At 39.6% G+C, this 25,866-nt stretch overlaps 1 protein-coding gene across 2 annotated transcripts in view; it reads left to right on the top strand.

Moving 5' to 3' along the window:
- The first annotated feature begins 672 nt into the window (after positions 1-672).
- Positions 673-25,866, top strand: part of rab6ba (RAB6B, member RAS oncogene family a) — a 49,933-nt gene continuing 24,739 nt past the window's right edge. The window contains exons 1-2 of one of the 2 annotated variants that reach the window (XM_038716695.1): positions 673-957; positions 23,799-23,857. In XM_038716695.1, the coding sequence (XP_038572623.1) occupies positions 888-957; positions 23,799-23,857 (129 nt within the window). In that variant the 5' untranslated portion in view covers positions 673-887. The remainder of the gene's footprint in view (positions 958-23,798; positions 23,858-25,866) is intronic. The other variant, XM_038716697.1, reaches the window with a different exon arrangement.

Raw genomic sequence — 25,866 nt, 5'->3', positions numbered from 1 at the left:
AATTGGATATTATGTAAATATATGTTTGCCTGTATTTTAATAGTTTCAAACGGCCAATTGTATACATGTTGAACCATTTAATGACCATAGAGAGTACTGCTCAGTCTCTGAAAACAGTTGAATATTGTTTTCTGTGGCTTTCTAATGTGTAAGAAAATAACCCTGATGATGTCTTCTGGGTTATTTTCTTGACTTGGAAATCTTGGAATCTTTAATAGAAAAAAAAAATACAAACTGGGGTGTGGAGTTTGAAAGAGGTAGCCTACATTTACGATGCCAGCAGGGTATTTGAAAGACTGAGTTGCATTTGGAAATTGTAGAAGCCAGCATCGATTTTGACCATTCTTTATAAAATATCTCAGAGATTCACCTACTGTCAAAGTGTATTAAAGTATAGTGTTAAATACCAGCTTGATAGCTTTTTTTGCTTAGCACTCTAGTGTCCTTATAATGTGCTGCTGGAACAAAAGAAAAAGTTTTTCCAGCTCAGACCTATGTTGCAGACAGACGAAAGTGCAGCCCAGCAGCACATTTGACGTGTCTGCCTCTCCCTTCCCGTCTGCCTCCGACTTACATGACGTCATTTTATATCACGACTGTCAGCTCAACGGGGAATGAGGAGAGGCCGCGCATGCTCAGAAGCCCTCGGGTAAAAAAAAAAAAAAAAAAAACACACCCCAAGCGTCACGGTCCGGTGCAGCAGCAGCAGCAGCAGCAGTGTGTTCCCATCACGAAGAGAGAGAGAGAGAGCGGGACTGAACGGAAAGCAACATCACCGCCTTTTCCAACCAGCATCCTCACCGACCAACACCGAACTCGAGTGGGAAGTACACTCAGACTGTCCTCCGGTGTCCAGAGTTCCCCACCTCCTCCTCCTCCTCCGCAAAATGTCCGTGGGCAGTGACTTTGGGAACCCTTTAAGAAAATTCAAACTCGTCTTTCTGGGGGAGCAAAGTGGTAAGACCTGTTTAATTCTCCCGAGAAGTTCATTTTTTTTTTAGGTCGTGTGTCAAATGAACCCGCTGCACCTGCTGGGCCAGTCAGCAAGTTCACCCATGATGAAGAAACGCACATTCAGCTAGCTGCTCCGGCGGTCATGCATCTCTTTTGAGTTGTGATGTTTAAACAGGGAAATGTCTTCACTGGTGAAACGTGTATTTTCAATTTGTGGGGATGCGGGTGTGTGTGTGTGTGTGGGGTGGGGGTCATTATTTTATTCAAATTACCAGCCTGTAAGGCTTCACACAAAGGACTGTAGTCTCTTAAGTTTAAGGGGAAAATTACAGAGGCTTTAATTATGCATTGATGTCTGCCTTGGAAAGCGTTTAAGCTGGCTATTAGGATTTCTAAAGCATTGTGGGAAGGTTTTCCTCCCACAGAATCAGTTGCAAATGAGTAGTGCTAGGTAAATGAGACTGAATGTCTGCATGTAGGGAGACAGTGTGCAGCCTCACGTCTGATGCGGTGGATGATACAAGTTGGTAAATATTCCTGTGTTCAGACACACCCAGGTTGTCAGTGGCGATGAGATAACTTGTGTGGCTGCAGTCTCTGCCCTGGAGTTGTCCCAGTCTGCCTCAGCAGGCAGATATATGATATATGGTCAAGTTTGAGATTTTGCATGATGACATATTCTATAATTTTTTTGTTTGTTTTTGTGGAGGCTCATCTTTTTTTTATCTGTGCCTCCATCCCGAGCTTTACTCATCCACACCCTCAGACATTTGAAAGCCTTTTCTGAGGCTTCAGTGTGGCAACAAAATTGTTTTCCACAAGATTACACTGAGCTGGCAGAGACATGATTTGAATCTTTAGGTTTACTTTGTCTTTTGAACCAGGCAGGTCTGTTTATGGTCCAATTCAGAGGTCTTGAGCAGCCAAATGAATCACATTAGTCACGGTTCAGTCCTTCTGTGGGTCCTATTGATCATCCAGTATAGTGGTGTCATACAGTGCATATATTGTTCCATTCACATCATTGTAGTGTAGCCTACTTCTTATCTAAATAATATGTTATCTAATAACCAACCAAGCTTAAAGGAATCCTGAGAATGTACACTGACAACTGATGACGCCCTGCAGTGCTCATGGTTATACTGCTGGAACAATTAGCCGTTTCATCAGTTAGTTGATCAACAAGAGATAAATCGGCAACTATTTTTTTTATTATTAATTAATTAATAATAATTTAATTAATTTTTATTATTAATATCTTATCAATATCTTTGGGTTTGGATTGTTGGTCACACAAAGACATTTGAAGACATGGTGTTTGGCACAAACAAAAATCAATTAGTAGTCAATGAGGAAAGTAATTACTAGTTGCAGCCCAAGTTAAGATGGGTTTCAGTGCATGGAGGGGCTTGTTTTGCATAAAAAAATTATTTAATGTGATGCTTGAGATTTCTCTTTGTACTCTGGAAAGCACCCTCTACCTATTAACAGTGCTTTCATCTCTAAATGAAAGTAAATTAGATACAGTATATATTTATAATATACAAACATAAGCCTGTTGTTTGGTTTTACTCTTGGGCAATTTTATGATATTAAGTGCCAAGCAACAAGCCAAAGGGGATTTGGCTGTACAAACATAATATCAGGGAGTGTACTGTATTCACCAGACCCTGAAGCTGGCTGAATGTTTTGACATAATTAGCCAAACTGGGGAGAGAGAAAGAGACATCATGAAGACAAAATACATTTATCTGATTGTTTCACTATTTTGAGTGTGTGTGTGTGTGTGTATGTATGTGTGTATGTGTGTGTGTGTGTGTGTGTATGTGTGTGTGTGTGTGCTATGTAAAGCTTTATTTCAGGCTCATTGATTCATACTTCAAATACCAAGATTCCTCTCTCTTTATTTTCATTCACCCGCTGAATGAGCAACTGGTAGTAATATAAAAGTAGAGGCTTCAGGTCTTCTGATTAGACAAATGTTTATGGTGCTTTTTAGGTTTGCTGCAGCTCCCTTTTTTTTCCTTCTCTGTGAAAGTCTTCAACTTGTTCCCCAGTTTCACTGTGTAGTATGTTTTTATACACTGAGAGTTTGTCAGCTGTACAGGACATGTGGGCTCAGCTCTGTAATATCTAGAGTAATTACAGACACGTGTGTGACATATATGAATGTAAATTGGTTGTAACTGACTGTAAATAGGCCTGAATTATTAATGAGGAAGCAATGTGGGTCACTTAGTAATTCAGTTTCATAATGGTGCAACTTTCTATTTGTCTTTGTTATAGCTTGCACTCGCTGCTCATAAGAATCTAGTCTTAAAAGATTCCTTTGTGGGGTTTTCACTGGAGAAAAAATATTGCTAAGAGGACATGTGTTTTTGTCTGTCTGCCCTGTTGAGACATATTTTATGCCACACATACTAAATAATTGCACAGTGTCTTTGTTTATTGCTCTCTTGATAGGATCAGGTTCACAGAATCAGCATTTCCCATAATTACTGCTGACGTCACCACTGCATGGTAAGTATGGTAACTGGCTGTAAACTTTTATCAGCGAGATCAACCTTTGGCCTAAAATAATCTTGGAGTTTTGACAGGTTTTAGACAGTAAGATGCTGTGTTTGGCCTCATTCTGTACTGTCTTTGGTAAAATGGCTTTGGTCGTTGAACTCTTAAGCCGCTGGAGGCAGGTCTGTAGGGACGGCTCCCTGCCACTCTGGAGGAGTGAAGTCCGTGCCTGTTATCAGTGCGAGGGGACTGTATTTGTCAACCAGTGCTCATCCAGACAGTGGCTCGTGTTTGATTGGGTTGTCTCCGGTGGAGCTGTGTGTCTCTGACGTGTCTGTTGTAATTGCAGCTGGTGCCCAGGCGGGCGTGAATCCCGTCAGCTCTGCCGCTATCATTTATTAATGTAGACGACTGGACTGAAGTTTGTCAGGAACAGGGGCGTGAGTACTGAGGCTGCGGTGAAAAGCCCACTTGTTCTTCCTGGGTTGATAGCTCCTATGTACAGTGAGGGCCCATAATGGTGGAAGTGTCTCAAAAATGTGTCTATAAAGGGAAAGAAGGCATGATGTTCTGCTTTTCATAAAAGACTCAGCTAACGTCAGAGTGGTGGGGGCTTCAGAGTAAGTGGGTGGAAGCAGGCAGAATGTTAAATGAGCTGTCAGGAAGTCTGTCCTCCTGCATACTTCTTTGGGTGTTTTCTACACCGCCTGTACAAAGGAGGCTGGCTAAAGATTTCCTCGACAAAGCCTTAAGCAGGCCAATCAGCTGTTTCCAAGTCTGCGTGCCCACGCTCCTGTTGGAAGCAGCATTTTGCAAGTGCCAGCCACAACCACGTCATTGTCAGAACACCTCAGATGACTGCCGGCATTTATTGGGTCATAGATGTTTTGCCACAGGGAAGTTTTCAAAGGAACAATACTGCATGGTACTTTGTAAAAGCTAATTGTTTGTAGGTAATCCCTAGCTGCATGCTTCATTTCACCTTAGACAAACAGATGGGAATACATTTGGTAGATGCATCCGCATGGCTGCCAAGAGATTTTACTTACTGAATATAAATGCCATCTTCCATCTTTCACTGCACAGAGATTGCCATCACACAAAGTAGAGCTGGTTTCACAATACTGCTGAATCACTGGGCCAGTATGCTTCAAATAGGCTGTAGTTGGTTGTCTAATGCATCAATCACTGTGTCTCGAGCCAACAGTTTTCTAAGCAAATGAAACTGATTTTTGGCTTGCTCAGGCAAGCAGCAGCCACCGCATTTCCTCACTAAAACCACAGATGCAGTATACTTCATATTTACACACACATGCACACATCAATAACATGGTGATTTTTATACAGATTGTACAGCGATAAGCAGAGGGAAGCATACAAACAGAGGCAAAGTCACAAGTATCTCTGGATTGGTTAACACCACTACAGATTGGCATGTGATTTTTCAATCTTTTGGCATACAGTACATCTTTCAGTTTAAATTGGATGTATTTCCCTCCGGTAATATGCAAGTTTGATTTGAAACTGACTTCTAAAAACTGCTTCCGGGGACTTGATGTGTAGATAACGTACGCAGAGCGTGTATGTGCAGTCATTTCCTCACAGAAACTGAGACAAATAATACTATGACAATGTCTCGCTGCTGTGAGTCAGAGGAGGGTGGAGATGAAATGTGTCGAGAACACTGCTTTGATTTTCATGTAGGTTGATTTGTTTTATTTGTTTTTCTCTATTCTGTTCCATCTCCTTGAAACTCTATGCAACGACTTACTAAATGACAGAACAGTCATTTCATTGTGACACAGGCTATTAAGTAGCATATTCATCATAAAGTCACAGAACAAAGTATAATATATTTGTGACCATTTGAAGTGCATGTTTGAAAGAACATTTGAGCAGAACAGATGCATTTTTTCACTGCTTCAGTGCCCCGCTAGGTTTTGGAAATTAGCGACAAATGATCTGCATGATGGTTTGGTGCTGGTGTGGTAACCAGGACAATATGATGCCACACCTAAGAAACAACACATTTCAACAGAATTGCCTGGACTTTGGAAATTCTAGAAAACCACAAAACCCTGATATCTTTGCTGCGTATAGAGCCTCAGGTGCAAAGGGTGGCGCAGGTGAGTTCAGTAGGCTCGTTAGTGCAGAATGGTGCAGGCCGCTTCACTGGCGAGCTCTCTGGTGCTGTTGAATTCCTGTTCTTCAAACCTCCCCAGCTCCTTTTCAGCAATGAGGGACCTTTTTTATTGGAACATTAAGTGAAAAGGATACTATCGAAAAAGGTTTGAATCTCAACTATACCTTGATGATATCTGCTTCTCATTCAGCGGAATCCATCTCATGTTTCTTGATAGATATTTCAGAGGTGCATTAAGCGAGCCACCGACTCTTTTGAATGTCTTTCAGAACTTTCCAAAGCAGAAGCTGTCAATTCAACTTGAAATAAAGAAAACTTTTTTTATTTTGTAGGTGCAATCACTTAAGAGGAAGTGATGATGTGAGTAACTATTGCTGACATGACTGAGATCTGTTTCAACACCAGCCGCTATCAGGGCTGGACTGGTAATTTGGCATACCAGGCAAATGCCCGGTGGGCCGACACACCTTTGGGGCCGGTGTAATGTTTTTAAAAAACTGTTCTTAAAAAACTGTGCCAACGATTGACCCATAAAGCATGCACAGCAGCCCACTGGGTAATTTTCGTAATTGCGCTGGCCCAATCACATCTCTTACCAGCCCCCCCCCCCCCCCCCCTCCACCTCCCCCTCTGCTGTGTTGCGGGACAACAAAAACATTCTTCAGACAGAGTCCGCCAAATGCCAAAAATACAGTCTATGGAAAACAACCGATATGTTTGGTACCAGGGCTGCAGTAGCTTCAACATCAGCTGCAGTACCCTGTGTAGAGCAGCACAGGCACCTGAAGGAGTAAAAGAGCTGTGGTGGCTACTGCAAGTTAGAGGAGGAGGTGTTAGTGAAGCAGAGTGACAAAGTGACAGGGCCGAGGGAGAGAGAGAGCAGGAGGAGAGTGGAGGTGAAGCGGTAAGCATGGAGTAGCTCAAACTGTCGGGAAGGAGCAGGGAGGGTCATTTACACTGGCGACACTGAGCACATGTAGCCACCATTTTTTGAAAGCATTTGTTAAAAATGTTCTTAAAAATAGCTTGCACCAAGAAATGTTAATTAACAAATAAAAATGCTATGAAAAAGGTTTATTTGCGCTCAAGAAAGCCTGCAATGCACTGTAAATAGAAGAAACTTCTGCATTGTCCAAAAAACTTAACTTAAGCAAAAAATAATAAGCTACTGTTTACTGCTTTATATTTTATTATATTTGTGAATTGTCACCTGTCACCTGAATTTTGTGATTCCCTTTATAAAAATAAAGACTTTTCCACCATAAATTGGTTCAGGAAATGTCTCCAGAATACAGGAAATTAAGTGTTTAATGCTAGAAATCTTCGGGGAGAGGACACCAGACCCCTCTATCGAATATTTCATGTATAAATATTTTTTCTAAATAGTAGGTCTATTAGTTATGGACACCAATCTTGTGCAATGTCACGTCTCAGTGTTTCATCACACCCCTAAATGGAACAATGGTGTATTGGTGAGGAGTGTCCGACTGATTTTGGTGGGCCGCCTCGGCCAAAAATGCCAGGGCCGATTTGTTGTCCCAGTCCAGCCCTGGCCGCTATATATTAGTTATTTATGGATTTATTTATTTTGCCAGTGGGCTGCCTATTGACGGCCACTGCTGTAGATGCACATTTTCAACAAAAATGCCCAAGGAGGCGTCACATCGGTGTCTGCTGCTCTGCTGCTGTAACATTTCATAAGCAGACCTACTGTCAGTTACAACTTAGCTGCATCTGAAGACAACTGATCATCTCTTTTATTCCACATCCCATTGAGCCTTCCCGGCAAGTGTTCTTCTTCTATGATGCATTGGGGGAAACAACTCCCTGACAGCATTGATCTGCTATTGATCGGCTCAGCTTCCCATTAATGGGTGTAATTGATCAAAAGGCATCAGTCCCAGCAACTTGCCAGGCTAGTCCTTCCAACCATGGCTCTGGGGCAAGAACACGTCTTCTAATATATAATAATGGAGCCTCCTTATCTGTTTTTTAGGATGGCAATGTCGCTCTGTTGGTCGGTCCACCACTGTGGTCCAGACTGAACTATCTCAACAACTATTGGATGGATTTCCTTGAAATTTTGCACATGGTCAACAGAAGATGAATCCTAATGACTTTGGTTATTCCCTGACTTATTTTAGCGCCAGAAGCAGGGCATGGTTTTCACTTATCCTGTGAAATATGTCAACATCTACTTAATGGATTGGCACCACATTTTGTAAAGACATTCACAGTCCCCAGAGGATGAATCCTAATGTCTTTGGCGATCCCACTTTTCATGTAGTGCCATTACCAGGTCAAAAATGTGCCCAGTATGTTGGTTTATATACTAATACTAAATACCAGCAAAGCTAATGACGTTCTCATCAGCCTTCACTGTGACTTGTGTATATTGCTAAGGAGCAGATGCTATGCTAACACGCAAAACTGTGATTGTGAACATAGCAAATATTATACCTGCTTTACATCAGCATGTCAGCACCGCAATAACATTTTCTGACTTATTAAGAGGTGCTTTCAGTCCTGCAGGAGCTGGTCTGCAGCCAAGGAATACCAAGCAGAGTGACGGTAGCTTTATACATATGCTGCACAGCTGAGTGGGCGTGTTCCCAAAGGCCCATGGGAAAGCACAGCCTCACTTAAACACTCTGCTCAGAAAAAAAAAAGGATTGCAAATCTGTCTACTGACCATGCAGTGATGGAGAGAAACAGTCTGATTCAGTTCTGTCCGCCTGTGTGTCAGTGAAAAGATGGAAGAAATATCCAACGACAGTTTTATTGAGAGCAGGAAGTGAATAGCGAGAGTGGGTGCGGTCTTACTACAAATGTAACTTCTTTCTGCTTTCTCAGAATAAATGATAAAGAAAAACTTTAGGAATAGATTCAGGAACTTTTAAAGTACCTCACATCATTCAGCCAGAGTCTTGCAGACCATTCTCTCGAAATTGTGTGTCTTAGAAATTATTTACTTAATGCCAGATCTTTCGAAGGAGAGAGACAGAGAATACCATTTAAACATAATCCCAGTCGCTCAAACAGAACAGCTCTGTGAATGAAATCCCCGCTGTGGAGGAAGGCTGTCATTTACCCAGCATGGGATGTGACACTTCACTGAGATCAGCAGGTCTCCATGAATGTTTACCCTTTCGCCAGCTCTGCAGATGAGCCCTCACCACGGGGCTGCTTGTGCCTGGATGCAGCCTTAAAATAGAACCATGTTCAATTGGGTTTTATTTATTGATGAGTCATTAAAAAAAAAAAGATTAGTTCATGTTTTTAATCAGCACTGTTCTATACAGCAGATGTGATTGTAAGAATATATTGTCTCATTGAGATGCCAGTGTGAGCACCATGCAGAAGGTCCTGCGGGGGATTTATGGAGCGGAGGGAAGATGAACATTCATCACTCCAGTTTAACATACTAGGTAGGTTGTAGTGTCAGTGGACAAAGAAATGAATCACTACCGGATGACTTGCAGAGAAACAGGTGGAAGAGATGCTGTGGGGCTGCAGCAATGGAGGACCACTCATAAAGTCATTGTAGTCAGTGACAGCTATTTTGGATTTGTTATATTCGTTTTTGTTGTTTTTAATCACACACTGAGTATTTCTGTCTTTCCACAGCCCTTTATAGTGCTTATCCTGTCAGCATCTTTTGGGGGACAGGAAGGCATCTCCAGGCTCTGTTTTAATCTTTTTGTCTATTTTGCTTCCTGGAACCTGATTCTTTAGAAGCTGATGTCTGTTTAGATGAATACTTTGTCCCACACAAACCCATGCAGCGGTGGGGTAGTTTAGCCTTGGAGCAAAAGCAAGCCTTGATCCCAAACACAATGCATACAATGCTGGCTTTGTTTCTGCTGTGGAACAAAGATCTAAAGGTAAACAAGCTAGAGGTTCGCAGTGTGAGATCAACCTTGAGTCGGCATTTCTTTGCTGGTCTCGTCATGACTCTTCGATCCAAATATCAAATCTATATATAGTTATAGAGTATTGGTTCCAAGCCAATGTACTAATGTGTTACAGCTTGTCATTTTTATCAGGTAAATTACTGGGATATTTACATGTGTATGTTTGTTTTATAAATTAAACATAAGGATTTTGTATATTTCTCGACGTGTCGAACACATTGAAACCTTTAACAGCATTAATAAGATTTATTTGTTGTCAGAATTTGAGAGTGAGGGTAGCAGGCGCAGTTCTTTAGCAGCGGAGGGACCCTTTTGTTAACGTGTGAGCCATGAATTGTGCCTTAAATGTAGTGCAAAACTCATGGTCTTGTTAGGTCCTGTTTGACTAAGGGAAAATAAAAATAAAGTTGTTTTATTAATTAGAATTGGAAGAATTCTTCTTTATGTTCTACTGTATGTAGGGCACTATGAAATACGTTTTCTTTTTTTCCTGATCCAGTTTTCTCTTTTCCCAAATTCCGTGTTTTCCGTTAAAATTTGCAACTTAAACACACGTTAATAAGTGGGTCTGACACAGACTACTCTCTCTCACGTTGGAATCGCTACTTCATTACATAGCCTGACCGGTAGTAGTTTTAATTTTTTCAATGGAATATCTGACTCCACCCACACGGCCACAGTCTTGTGATGGTAGCAGCGTAGTTTTTTCTGTTCGTGTGGCTTAAGTTTTGTGAAAAAAAACTTTTATAATGATAGAGAAAACCCCAATTTTTATAAATTGCATAGGTATTTTGGCAGATTCCATGATATTCTGCATTTTACAGTTTAACCTCATTGTCACTGCTGCTGCGCTTTAGCCCAATATATTCCCAAGCTGCCCCTTGTTCTTTTAACAGCAAAGGAAATTTTAGTTAGTTAACAGTAGACAAAGTGTAAACATTATTACAACCGGTCACAGTCCAGTCTACACAGTGTTTGTCACTGAGCATAATATCAGCAATGTTTCTGTAAGATGAGAGCTCTCAGTCATTTTCCTCTGGTATAACAAGGCGATAGGCCATGAAGAGCTTTAAAGGTGATCAATAAAATTTTAAAGTCAATTCTAAAACACACTGGGAGCCAGTGTAATGAAGCTAAAATAGGAGTAATGTGGTCATATTTCTTTTTTCTGGTTAAAAGCCTGGCAGCTGATTTCTGGACAGTCTGGAGTCGATCAATACATTTTTGGGTTAAACAGGTGAAAAGGCTGTTGCAATAGTCCAGGCGTGATGAGATGAAGGCGTGTAAAATGGTCTCGGTGTCCTTAGAAGTTAACATAGATTGAATTTTTGCTATATTTCTAAGTTGATAAAAACATAATTGAACAAGTTTTGTGGTGGGCTGCTCGAAATTTAAATTACTATCAAACCAAACACCAAGGTTCTTTGCCACAGGCTTAATGTGATTTACTGGGGAACCAGCAGATGGCAGTATTTGATTTGCCATCTGCTGGGACCCGATGACCAGGATTTCTGTTTTGTCAGAGTTCAGCTGGAGGAAATTATTTGACATCCATTTTTTAACTTCACAAAGTGAACTCAGCATTCCAGGGTCTGTGGATCTGACGGGCAAGTATATATGTGTGTCATCAGCCTAAATATGAAAAGAAATACCATGTTTATGGATAATATGTCCAAGGGGAAGCAGATACAAGGAAAACAAAATGGGTCCTAAGACCGACCCCTGAGGCACACCATATTTAATAGTATACCATCAATTTAATTGGTAGATGGTAGCCTGAACAATAATCACACTTATCATGTTTTTTATTTGCTGTGTGAAATGTTTACCCTTCAGGGTAAACGAGGCCACGGACGATGAGAGATTGGTACAACATATTCAACAGTGTGTATTGAATACTTTCAACACCTGTTTTTAATTTCAGTAGTGAGATTTCACTCATAGACACTGCGTATTTGCAGTCAGTTTTATACATTTGTTTCGTAAACCTCACTACTGCTGATTTGAGCTGAGTGTTATAGTATATAATAGAATTATAGTATTTATCTGCTGTATTCAACACTGACAACAGGAGTTTATCTGATCATGTTAGAAGTAGTACAACATACTAAATGTCTGGAAAACTGGAAATGAAAACTGGTTTAATGTCTCCAGCCTCCAGCTGCCCTCTGCCTTGTGAGAATGAAGTCAAATATAAACATTAAAACATCAGGTTGGTCTGTCTCAAGCCCTCTGGCCTCAGACAGTAGCTATATGACTTCTATCTCCTTTCCCAGGGCAGTCACAAACACCACCAAAGTCATATATTTTAAAACTGGTGTCACACCTTGGTAGATACGTCGTTGTGCTCTTAATGTCTATGTGTTTGTGTCTGTGTTTGTGTTGCTATAGCTTTTAGCAACGTCAAATACCTCATTAGACTGCATGAGAGCTGAAATGGCTTTCTGAGTGCTTTATGTGTGCACGGAAGACTCAGCCTTTGTTGAGTTTGAAAGCATGTTCATCCATTATTCAGAGTTATTGGTAAATGGACGTGTCCTAGTAAAAGTTCATGTTGCACTTTTCTACAGGTGCGGTCGATGCGACACACACTGTAAAACCAGTTAATGCTGCACAGATTCTGACATGTAGCCAGACAGGAGAGAAAATGTCTAGCTTGACTGAATAAATAGATAGATCTTTTGAAATCCTCAACTTCCTTGGGTCATCCATTGGTTGCCAGCGGAGTCTACTGCTAGCAGTTCTGTAAGGTTGGACTTTGGCACAGCAGTGCTTTGAGCTAAATGCTAACATCAGCAGCATTAGTTCTAAACACTAAGCAAAGTCATAAAACAAAGTGTCGGACAAATAAAAATGCTGACTAAATGCTGATGGCAATCCACCCAACTGTAGCTGAGACATTTCATTAAAAATACACAAATGGAAACCTCACGGTGGTTCTCTAGAGGAAAAGTCAGGGAATCACCAAAGTTAATAAGATTCATCATCTGGGAACCATGAATATCTGTACAACATTTCATGGCATTCCATCCGGTAGTTGTTGAGCTATTTCAGCCTGGACCAAAGTGGTGGACCATCCGCTTTGTTCCACACAGCTAAGTTTAGAATTCTTGGTGTCTTAGCTAGCTAGCTAATAACATTAATTAACAATCACGGTTCAGTTAAAGTTACATCTCCTCTCGACGTTCCTACTCTACATACCGAAAAGAAGTCTGCAGGTGCCTCCACAACTGCTTCACTCAGAGCAAGGGTCAATCACAGCTGTCAATCATAGCGTCAGACCCCCTTTTTATAGCATAAAATAACTAATTAAAACCAAACTTATCAGAATGTACACTTGAACATACATCAGTATGATAAGAATGAGAAACCAGAGGGCAATTGAAATTTTGTATTCACTTTTGTGAAGCAGTCTTTATCTTTATCCATCTTTATATACAGTCTATGATTTATACACAAAATCAATATACATTACCTATTTGACACTAAGAGGAAATTAACAAAATGTCAACATCAAACTAGGGCTGGGCAATAAATGAATAATGATAATTATCGCAATATAAGTTTCCTCAATAACAATATAACAAAGGTTCAGTATATCGTCAATAAATGCTTGATTTAATTCATTTGAATCAAGAACAAATTAGCACTTATTTTTTCTATATATATATCTATATTTTACTTAATTTTACTCAAGGATATAATTTAAAAAAAGATTTTATCTTCATTGTTTTGAATGTTCTTCCTCAGATTTTTTAAGTGATCTACTATTTGGCAAGTGCCATGTTCTGACCATAAAGAACAGTTTAAAACCACAACTAACCATCTGATTTTTTCAACAAGCAAAAATCAGCCTTTTAACTTGATAGAAATAATCATTTGACATTTATCGTGATAATTATCGATATCGAATGGTATGAAATTTTTTATCGTGATAAAAGCTTTGGCCATATCGCCCAGCCCTTCATAAAACTGCTGCTTTAGAATGTGGCCAACTAAACTTCTCAAAAACAAAGCGTATGTCTAAAGATTTAACTTTTTTTCAAGATCTTTCTGTTGCTGTTCATTTTTAATTTATGAGTAGCTCCTCCATTTCTTTTGTGCGTTGCATATTATCATGCAATAGACTTGTTTAAGTATACCTAACATGGTAACATGGAAAAAGCAGATCCACTAATTTATAACCATGCAGGACACAGCTAGGCTTAAAAAAACTGGCCAATGTAATTTTCTTATTCTAACTGCTTACACTGTCATGAAACATGGAGGCAGAGAGGCAGGACCTTATAGTTTACTTTCAAATAGACAACAGATGGATAGTTCTACTTTTTATTCACATACATGCTGCCTTCATACATAATTCTAGGTATAGGAAGATGTCCTGCAGTTTGCCTGAGGCAGCTTCACATCTAATGGCTTGAATCCAGAGAGCTCATCCTGGCTCAGTTTTCGGATTTGCTCATGTGAAAAATGCAGGATCTTGATTTTTCCTCTCACTGGAGGTACATCCTGGGCACCGGACGTTTGTTGATCTTTTACATTGTGATAAACATCTTCAAATGAGCGGTATGGCTTTGGGTGACTATGATGTGATGCTGATTATGTCTGTGAAGTGGCCCTCAAGCGAAGAACTTTACCCTGGAATTTGTGTCAGAATTTATTTTTCTAACACTTTATTTTGTCAAATTTTGAACTGAAGTGCAGCTAATGAAGATTTGTGCTACATATACAGTTTTGTTCAATCGTCAGTTATATACGATATATATATGTTATATATATATAAGTAACATTGAACCATGAAAGTTAAATTGCAGAAAGATTTTTCACTGCTCAAAGGGTGGCAGTTCCTTTTGATTTGTTAGTGCGTGTGGAATTCGTTAACTTAAACTAAAGGAAATTAATTTGGACGCCATCTGCTGTTTGGCTTTCTCATGCCGGGTTCTGTATGCCAGCTGCTGTGGCTATGAATAAACAAGTCCACAGATGCAAGAGTCATATCTCTCCCACTGTTCTGTATCTTCTCCAAGACTCTGTGCTCTCCTTCCCCAGCAAGGACAATCATAAATAACCACTCATTTCTCTCTGCTCCTTCATTCATTGCTAAATATTAGATATCTTCCTCTCCCCAGCGCGCCAAGCTCTCATCGCAGCGTCGTGCAAAGGCGAGGCATTGCACGAACTGCTTTATTTTTATCCATCTCCTTATGAGTGGGAGTTAGGCACATGCAGAAAACACTGCCATGCTCTGATTGGCTGCCAAGTCCTCAAGGGTATTCCATGATGCCTGCCGCCAAGTGACCAGCAGCGGATTTACCTGGCTGCTTGGCACACAACTTTAGGGCTGGATGGACAACTTAGTTTATTATTCAGCTTTACAGAACTAGAGCTCAGCAAGAAGTATATTATACTACGTGTGTGTGTGCATCGTCTGGTCCACAGGTTAATACCAACGACTGCAAATGTTTGCAGAACTAATATTTAATTAACTTTCTCTTCTTGAACCTTCCTTGCAAAAAGTTCCAATTGAAATACTTTATTTCAGTCTCTGCTGTTAAAAACACATTTGCACATATACACTATATAAATGTTCGGATAGTGCTGAAAAAGACTAAAGTCTTGATTTTGTCATTAAATGTTATTTTAAAAGACACTATTTTTAATCACATCCATTCAATAGAATTATCCACAGCTCTTTTGATATCTCATAGGGATTTATCTATTTTGTTCTAGCATATTAGTTACACATTTGTTTTTTGTCACTGACTGTTTAGGTGTAGAGGTGAGAGAATCCTTTACTAACTCATTTTATGGGTGCATAGTTCACAAATGGCAGGAGGGAGGGAGGCAGAGCCTAATGTGAGCCCAACTGTGTTGGGTCTTTAACATGCCGTAAAATTGCATTTTGAGCTCTTAAGAGAATGCTTGATGTGGGGTCTACTGACTGCGCTCAGGAAGTCCTGGTGGCGAAAGTGCAGGTTGAGCAGCAGCAGGAGCTCACTTCTCACCGTTAATGGGCCCTCATGTTGCTAACTCACTCCGCAAAGTCTTTGAAGCATCACACCAAGTAGAGACTTCATTAAAACCAAGGCTATAATTGGAAACCCACTACGCAGGAATCCCCTATCTGTGTTACTATTTATTAAGCTGCACTGGTGGTAATTCCTGCACTGAGCAGAGACGTGCATTGGAGGTCTGAATAATATGAACTGTTTTCAGTTAACAGTCTAGTTTAAGAACATAGTATAGTAAGTGAGTAAATGTTATTTATATAGTAACCTGGAATGTATTTTTAGGGGAGCTCCACTTATTTTACACATAGAGGTCAGTTTCCTCCTCGTGGAGAGCACTCCTCAGCCCGCACAACAGCTGTATAATATCTTCTGTGGGTTTGGAGGATGCTTTCTGAAGTCTGAGAAAATAACCCTGATACTGCCATCAGGCCTTTCTTGAGTCACACCACAAAGTGACATTTACTCGTCTACACGTAATACTCACAGGTCAAGGTGGTGAACTGCTGTAGCTGGCAAGCTAACTGCTATCTCGGTAACCGGCCGGGTCGCCTCGAGTGGATGATCTTGTCTTTAGGCTTGAGACTTCAAGTATTTGACAGAAAACCTGTGTTATAAACTGACCATGGAGTTTAACAGATGGGGAAGGTCTAATAAAATATGATATTGAGTTGCATTGTGGGAAATGTAGGATCTAGCATTTGTGGAGCTTGACCCACACTAGGGACTAAACGTCAGGCTATCTCTGCCTGCTGCGTTGATTTTGCCCGCTGTTTTTTAAATGTGCCTCAGTACAGTACAAACAGTGCTTAACTGCTGAAAAGCGCTTCTACAAACAACAACAAAATCAAGTCAACAAAATAACAGGGCTTTTAACAGTATACGATATAAAACAGTCCCATCAAATGGTGCTGCCTATTCCTATGCATGCATGTGGACATGTGGAATCACTGCAGGTCTAAATGGAAGATGATGTCGTCAAGTTCACACACAATGCTGCAGTAGGATGTTAAAGATTTAAATGCCTTATATAAACTCATGAATTCGTCCTCCCTAACCCCTTCTGCAGCTACGTAACAACTCCTCTAAAATTACCACAGCATTGGGGTGAAGCCTACTGTATGTAACAATAAACATGCCGGTAACCAAAAGTCAGTATTTTGCCAACTGTTCCCAAACACTATAATGTAGGCTTTCAACAAAAGCAAGTAAAACTGAAGATCTGGCATGTCATTAAAGGCAGGGCTTTTAATCAGAACATTATCAAGAACACAACAAAGGATGATTTTAGCATATTCATTTTAAAGTCCCCCTTTGAGTCCAGTAGCAGATCAGAAGTTAGCTGTTCTTAAAAAAACAAGCCCACTGGGTCTTTAGTAACATGTGCAGGTTGGATTGTCTTTGATTGTCCGGTGAAAGCATCATAGAGGCATTATGGGTAAATTAGGCTGCTGTTATCACAAGACATGTTGAGAATGGTGGACAGTTTTCCCCCGTTATTAAGGTGGTCATTTGCACAAGAGGAACTTGTACATTTCATCCACTTCAATTACAGTGTGACGGTGATCAATAGGTGCCAGACACTGAAGAAAAAGCTTCATTGAGTAGACTAAATGTCAAGATAAGACATTTGCCCAGACGCCCTGGAATCTGTGGGAGAATTCATCAAACACAAAACTGTGTGCTAATAATAAATGCTGCATCATTGCTTTCACACCTACAGGAATATGTACCATCCTGTATGTTGTGTAGTTTATTACCAAACCAGTCAGCCTTTTCTATCTACTATTTTCACATTTGCTGCTACTCCTCCTGTGGATTATTTTTTCATTTCATTACAGATGCCATTGGTCAATTTTAACACGTTTCTCATTACATGATTATTTTTGCTTAAGGTTTTTTACAGGCCAGGCAGTTTAAATAATAGCTGATCTTCTTGTAGTTCAATATTGTCCTTCTTTTTGAAATTTACTTAGCTACAGTTTTTACCGTAAACTCACTGCCCTGTGAGAACACGCCTCCATGATGGAGGTTATTGCTATGTTATCTCTGCCTGTGCTTTTTGGATTTACTTTTATGTCTGACTAAAGCTACTAATGATTTGATTCCCATCATAATCTCTAAAATAGTGTTCAGCGTTTATTGCAAAGAGGATGAAAAGCTTATGAGGGGAAACTGTTAAGAAATGCAGAGCTAATTCTGAAATGTAATCAAAAATCTGCCCTGTTAATCATTTCTTTTTAGCCTAACAGAAAATTATTGCAGCCATGAGCGTAACTAAGCTTCCTGCTTCCACCCCAGTAATTAAATTCACACAAACAGACCTGGAGTTCTATCTGAAGATAGTAACAAAAATTGAATACCACACTCAGTTCAGCCTTTTAGGATCGCAAGAACTGTAGGTTGGATCAGGACATTAAGGGACATGTTAATGTTTGCCTGTAGTGCTTTGATGTGACATCTCAATCACATTATTTGATGTGCATCATTATAGTGTTTAATACATACATCCAAGCAAAATCAAAGGCTCTGGGGAAGGAATTTTGGTGTCTCTTCAGATGTTGTTCATACCAGGGATGCTGGCAGTCAGTCACAGTTTTGGGAGGCTGAGAAAAAGTCTATATATAATGATATCATAATAAATGCTGCCCAATATTCATGGTTTTCATATTCATTTGAATGGCCAGGATAATTTACATTTAAGTTATTAACATTTCACACCAATTTTACAACTTTTTTACCCAACAGCAGACTGACCAATATGTTTTTTTCCAGGCCGATCCCGAAACTGATTATTAGTAACCAATTAGACCGATCCACAGACTATGGCTTGAGCAGACAGAAAGAGACGGCTGCATCAGAGTTTTATTAATTAATTATATCGCCTATATGTTTTTAAAATGACTGATGCACATTATTGGAAAAATGCTGAATATCTGCTCTAATAATCGACCAATTATTTGTCGACCCCTAGTAGCCACAGCAACTATGCATTAGCCAACAACACTGAAATCAAACATGAAAACCACAAGAAGATGATGATGAAAGGCAAAAGATGTGGCTTATGATCATTTCATCATGCAGTAGTTTATAATAATGCAGGGCAGTAAGAATACAGGAGACATACATGTACGCAGACACGATGCATATTCAACCGGCGTTTGACCCTTTAATGTCACTGTTAGCAGAGACTCCAGTCTGCGGTGTAGTTCACACTCTGATAAATCAAAGAATTACACAGAGTTACAAAAGCTTCTTGTCAAAGAGGGTTTTTCTTTCTTTCTTTGTCTCTTTCACTAACTCAAAAAAAGTATTAAATGAATAATCTGCCAATACTGCAACTGTTAGTAACCTCTAGTTAACAAATCTGTTTTGCTGTATAATCAAGAGCTAGTGCTCTGGCGTCTTTAGTTACTTTGATTTAGTTCGAAAAGCTCTCAACTCTCCAAAACACCCTAATGTGTTCATTAGCGATACATTATGTCTGATTTTAGGGGGTGCTGCAGCCCCCTTAGCACCCCTACTTCCCCCGTCCATGGTTCATACTGTACTCTCCCAGATACTGCTTGACTTAGAGGAGTACGTGCTGTCTGTCCCTGAGTTTTGAAGCTTTCAGCAGTGACTGAGAGGCACAGAGAGTGCTGTGTCACGTTGCTTAGTGGTTGAGGAGGATGAGTCAGCAGTGAGCACGCAGGATTAGACTCTCCATCCTAATGTTCTGCTCTTATAATCACTGATGTGAAAGCCGGCTGTGACAAATATTCAGGAAAACAATTGTAACCACATACTGTGAAGTCAATATTGTATTGTAATGGGTAGGGCTTCAGCTATTGATGATTTCTGTTATTGATTAATCTCTATAAGTGTCAAAGCAATGAAAAATGCCCTTTACAGTTTACATAGCCCCAAGATGACATCTCTGACAAAGAGTCCCACACTCAAAAGGTTATATAAAAGATCAAAAAGTGACTGCACCATTTGAGAAGCTTGACACAGGGAATGTTTACATCTTCGCTTTTCACTAAACAACGATGTAAGTCAGCCAGGTGTGGGTTGGGGGCTGTGTCACCGCACAGTTAAGAATATAAATCGTCGCCTCTAACGTCTCAGTGATGGTGTTGACGTTTCATGATTTTATGGTTTATGGGAAACAGAAAAATATGTAATTGAGAACAACTATATTCTGAATTCAGCTGTATTAAAACACAGAATACATGACCCAAGAGAGCAGGAGGAGACTAAATGTATCGTGTTGACTGTTGCTGACTATCTAAAAACTGTCACAGATTTCATTAGCTGTAGCTAGCTGACTAACATTAACGCTGTAAGTTGGTTGGAAACTCTGTCTAAGGCTGAGTTTTTAATGTTTCCGGCTTACTCATATAGAAATGAGAAATCTTAAATATGCATTTGTTGGCTAGATGCATGATACAATGCTAATTTTGTTGTGTAGTAATGTAATAAAGATTAGAGCTAAAGCCAGCATGTCCCAGGCAAAATGTCAGCATCCTGAGTTGAAAAAACCCCTAATATCATATCGTATTTCTGTTCATATGTACACTATAGCTATACACGATAAGATATTTGGACACAAAGATGAGATTCATTCTCTATTGATTAATTTCCAAACAACACTTTGAAAAAAATAATTTGAGGATGGCAATTAATCAGTGAGTCATTTTGGATGAACTTCCCCTTAAATCCACTGCAGAGCATGAGTGAGCTATTAATGTTACCCTAAATTCTCATATAGTTTAGTTTTAGTAGGACCACATTGGATAATCCTGAGTGAAGGTTTATCTTATGTAACGTGTAACCCTACATACTAGGGGTGCAACTAATGATTATTGTCACCCCCTAAGCCTAATTAAAACATTTTAATTAAGTATATTTCAAGTGAATTACTGATCTCCAACACTAACTAGCTAACGTTACCATTAAGTGAATGAGGTTTACTATTCAGAATGAACACCAGTATCAACGCCAGGGGGAAACCAGAGAAGAAGACCAGACAGTGTAGGCTCCTTCTATAATTCATTGATTTATACAAACTTTAAAACTTTTACTGTTTAATGAAGATTTTTGCTCTGGAACTACATAAAATAAAAGATGCAAGTACTATAACCACAAGTGTACACTAACAATGTAATGTCTATTTAGAATAATAAAACAACAGTCCCCTTCTGTAATACTTCTGTAGTTAAATTTTCCAAAGTGCTTATAGGTTTTGTAAGTGGAGAATGTTCTGTAGGCTGCATCATGAGCCAGATGTTCCTTGATTTACTTTAAACCATTACTCATATTGTAACGACAGAATAACAGAGGTACGAACATTGAAACTATCTTACAGTTGTGGCCTTTCGTCTGTTGCTATGTTGTTGCTGCTGCAGTGGGCCGAGTAACTGGGACCAGAGGGCTCTGGTATACTAACACTTTCATGGAACTATCACTAGTTACCCAGACATGCTAGTATTACTTACTAGGCCTTCATTAGAGAAGACAAACACACTTTTTAATCCATTCCTTACACTTTTGCTGATCAAACAAAAGGAACCACCTTTTATACTCTTTAAATGCCGAGCTTTTGCTGCAGCTCCTCGACTAGACGACTAGATGAGTCATGATAGAGTTTTTATTCCAATTAGACCATGATAGAGTTAGTGGAACGTGTTAAATGAGCTGGTATCTATCTAAAGTAGGACAGCTCTGGAGCTACGCAAGCTAGATGTTGTATTGATAAATTAGCATGAGATCATTAGCATAATCAGTAGCTGCTCATCAGATCCTGCCTTGCAGACATGGAAACCAAGTGAGGGCACAGACAGATGTAATTAGTCTGCCTGATTAAAACTTTTTCTGTAAACAATTGTAACTGGGTGCCCATTTGATGAACTGTGAATTAAAGACAGATTGTGTTTACTGAGTGAGACTGTGCTTGCAAATGTTGAGGACTCAGTTACAGTACATTTCTTTCACATGAATAATGAACTGACATTTCTCAAATATTTAATAACAGCAAATCAGGAATGGCAGTTGTACAAAAAGATGTTGCATTTTGCTCTGGGGGTTTATGTAGATGAGTAGATTTAGGTCTATTAGTCTAGAGTCAATAAGATGAAATGTCAGTAAACTGTATGCTGGTCAGCACCATGCAGTGGCTGGCAAGTATTTACTGGCAGATTAGATGCAACTGTAGCACTTTGGATCTGTTCCACTGGAGTTAGAGGGATATACGATACCAGCTCTCAGCCAACCATCTGCACTGCTGCTAAATGGATATAAGAAGAGGATGTGATTGATTCCTGCTGGCTTCCCTATTTGCTCTGTTCAAGTCCCCTTCATTAGTAAAACCACTGAGGATAAAAAATCAGAAAACCATATACGCCTCATCTATCGATGAGTCAACCATGTCTCACCAGCCTTCTTTTCTATAAGTGAAGTAATTCAGGTACATCGTGCCTTATGCCGCTACAATGATAAATTCATCATTGAAATTAGATTGAATTAGGTGGTCGTTTGTCAGCCACATACCATAACATGATATTGATGTTATTGCCAATGCTGCTTGAAATTAATGCTAGAACATGTTTTCCTATCTGTGATCGCTAAAGTCCCCTACAAAGCGATTGGAGAGAGGGCAGTCCAGGATTACTGTAAGCTATTGTTTGTAATGTACAGACATTCATCAGGGTAATCAATAGAGTGTGCAACAGATTGTAGATTCATAGCACTAGTTGCACTGTTTGTGACAGTTAAAAATTAGTTTTTGACATGATGAAGATCTTATTTTGTGCAGTGTGCTGCAATTACTCATGGAGTTGCCCTGTTTAGGCCTGTGATGGAGATTATTCAAGGGATACTGTGCTTTTAAAAAAACTTAAAGCCCCTCTAAATTCTTACAAATAATAAATATTCACAACTAAATAAGAAACAACCATTGTTAAAATTTGGAAAAAATTATTCTTATGTATTATTTATTGTGGGTGTAAATAAAAAAAAAATCTGCAGATCTGCCTCTTGTGTGGGACAAATACATTGTATAGAATGTTTCCAACTGAGCCACGCCCACTTCAAGCTTGGTCAAAAACAGACGTAGAGACATCTCCCATTGGGAATAATAAAAGCTGTTCTAACTTTAACAGAAAACTAGGAATGCACCGAAATTAATCGGGCAAAAATAGCAAAAAAAGCACTTTTGGTGTTCGGCCTAACAAGTCAAAATACCGAACAAACTGTACCGAACACTTAAGTTGTACATGTTGGCAGTGTGGAAGTATAGTCTAAGTAAGACGCAAAAAATCGCCGTTTGCAGACACTGTTCTGCTGAATTGTCTTCAAGCACATCCGCTCCATCTGTGGCTGACGTCTTAGAAAAGGCAACAGGCCCTGTCTGACCCGCTTTGAGTGTTTGTCCCTCATTTCTGAGAAGGCGATTAAGCTAGCAGCACCTACATTTGGAGTACACACATATTCAAGCCTTTATGGTAAATCCAGTGAAACAGACCAGAACGAGCTGACAGGCAGGTTAGCGACTTTATCCTGTCAGTTTCTCTCTTTACAAAGACACAAGAACCACATACAATATTATTTATCAAATTGGGTCAGACATGATGAATTTAGCGTGAGGATACACATGTGACAATGTCTGGTTTTCAAAATAAGGTGTCTATACAGGATGGATTAATTGGATTATATTGACAGAAAGTATAAAACTATATTAAATGTGTCCATTAAAAGTTAATGGACACAAGGAGATGATTGAGAAAAAAGCTTTTCTGTCTTTAAAACCAACCGGATGTCATTTTATTACCCGTAATTAATCAGTGTGTTGGCTTGGCATTTGGTTTCAATGCTATGCAGATGACAGACAACTGTAAATGTCAGCAAAACCTGTTGAAGCCCCCAGATAATAACCTTTTAGCTAAAAAAGTGGTTGATTTCCCTCAGGTTCTGTAAAATAGAGTTTGCATCTTTGCATCTCATCACCCTTCTCGCCCCATTAAATATATTAAATGGGAAATGTACGAACACACACAATGCCAGCAGCGGCAGCAGTACTGTAATTACATCTGGACCTGATGCCCCTGCTGACCTCTTGGTCACCCCCACACACAGTAATGAGTTCCCTGGGCTGCAGTGACAGCCACGGCAGAAACCATAACCACCAATCCTGCTGTTACAATTATTGAATGTCTGAGTAGAGGAAGACAAAGCCCCTTGTCTCTCATTTAACGCATTCTGTGTTTTTCTTCCTTCTTTCTCTCCTTGCAGTTGGAAAGACGTCTCTGATCACACGGTTCATGTATGACAGCTTTGACAACACATATCAGGTAGGTTCTACGGCAGGCACTGACTGGCACTGAATATTTTCTCTCTAATGATCAATTTTGAATCAGTCACACTGTGTTTTGTGTTCCTTCGATGTACATTAATCATAAACATTATAATCAAGAAAATGAATTCACCATAAATAACACTTTTTGTGTATGCGTGTGTAAAACGAGGACATTCTGGCCAACATGGATGTTAAAACAGACACCTCTGAACTGAACCACATCAAGAGCACTGTGGGCCCTCGGGCGATCACTATTTCTAACCCTGTTCTCCAAAGCAGCCTAATCTCACTTGTGATCTGAAGCACAGAATATTGCTTATGCAGCGACAGCAGGTCTTTGCAAGTGTCTGCTGACACACAAAGGACCTTAAATAAAGCCTGCTGTATTATTGCTTTATAAGCAAAAAGTATCTACTTATATAGTAATAAAAAAGGAATTAAAAATAAATCTCACAAAGCTATTCTGCCCTCCTCCTAATATAGTTTGGAGTGTGTTTGTGTGTGTGTGTGTGTGTGTGTGTGTGTGTGTGTGTGTGTGTGTGTGTCTTAGCTCACTCAGGCTCTTTATTGAGGGAAGGTACAGTGTTATGAGCCTATGCGATGTGTGAAAAAAGCACAAGCAGATTAGCCTAAGAAGCTTTAAAATACCATCAGTATATGAGAACACTTGAGCGTGAAAAAAAGTTAAGAGGTAACTTTTGTTTTGCTAAACGTCTAGTAAGAAATACAACTTTAATTTTTAATATTTATTTCTATTTAACTTTTGATGAGGCAGTCTTGTTTCATGTGTTTAAATTAAAGCATTTGCAACAACACAAGACATAGTAAGCCAGCTAATACTCCTTACTAATCCAACAGCAAGAAGGCCAGCTCGTGTCTGTCTTGCAGCTTTTATTTAGCGAAGGTCTCGTCAACGACTAAAACCCAGTCAGAGGTTTATTCTCTTCACTCTCTTTTTTCCTAAGCTTCCTCTGTCAAAATTCTCTTTGGTCTTTGCCATGACGTCCATACTGAGAATACTGAGTTAGCTTCTTCTTTATAACTAGCTGAAGACCCATAGTTGGTTTTGTGTCACGTATTCCGGCAAAGCGTTACCCACTTCTCGCAGGAGATCGTACCCACTCAACCCAAGTTACATAGTGCAAGAACAGGCATTCCCTATTATACGTTAGTGTACCATCAAAATGATTTTGAAGCTGTTATTTTAAGTTAAAATCATTTTACAAAGTTTTCATATTGTTAATGCATGGAAGTTTAGTGGATAATGTGCAAAATAACAAACTAGGAATACAGTATGTGTACAGTGTGTACCCTGGCAGTACAGGCGAGTCCATAGAGACTCAAAGACTAAAGAATAAACCCAAAACCTGAACCTCACTTTATCCAACTATATACCATCTCTATTTTAATTTGAAGAGTTGATGCTTTTATTTAAAATCATCTGTGAGTTAGAAAAGACATTTCCATCAGGTATAAATTAGCCGGCATGCCTGCTATCAGGCCAGTAGAGTTAATAATGTTCTGCAGCCTCCTGGTCCTTCTGAAGCTTGAGACATGGACTTCAAGTGCAAGTGTTAATCTAGCCCTGCCTTTTAATCATCTCTGAAGTCTCTACAGATTGCTTCAGTTCTTCTGTGCCTCCTTTCTCCTCACCTCTTCCATCTAACTTGACTTTCTTGTCCTCCTCAGTATAAACACCAGGAAAGGAAGTTTGTTAAAGGAACAGGTCGACATTTTGGGAAATATGCTTATTTGTTTTCTAGGGTAGCATTAAAAAGATTGATAACACGCTCATATTTGTCTGCTCAGTATAAGGGCACTGCCATCTGCTGGTTAGCTAAGCTTAGCGCAAAGACTCGAAACAGAGGGAAACAGCTAGCTAGGCTCTATCCAAAGGTAACAAAATCACTAATGTTCACTAATTAACATCACTTGTTTAACACTCACAAAACCAAAGAGTAAATATGCCATTTTATGTGGGGTTATGAGCTGGACTATTTCTTG

Source organism: Micropterus salmoides, unplaced genomic scaffold (genome assembly GCF_014851395.1).
Source record: "Micropterus salmoides isolate LMB-PRFRI ecotype aquatic unplaced genomic scaffold, ASM1485139v1 Ms_hic_scaffold_13, whole genome shotgun sequence".
Lineage (NCBI taxonomy): Eukaryota > Metazoa > Chordata > Actinopteri > Centrarchiformes > Centrarchidae > Micropterus > Micropterus salmoides.
Note: the sequence above shows the minus strand (reverse complement) of the source record. Positions and strands in the feature narration are given on the sequence as shown.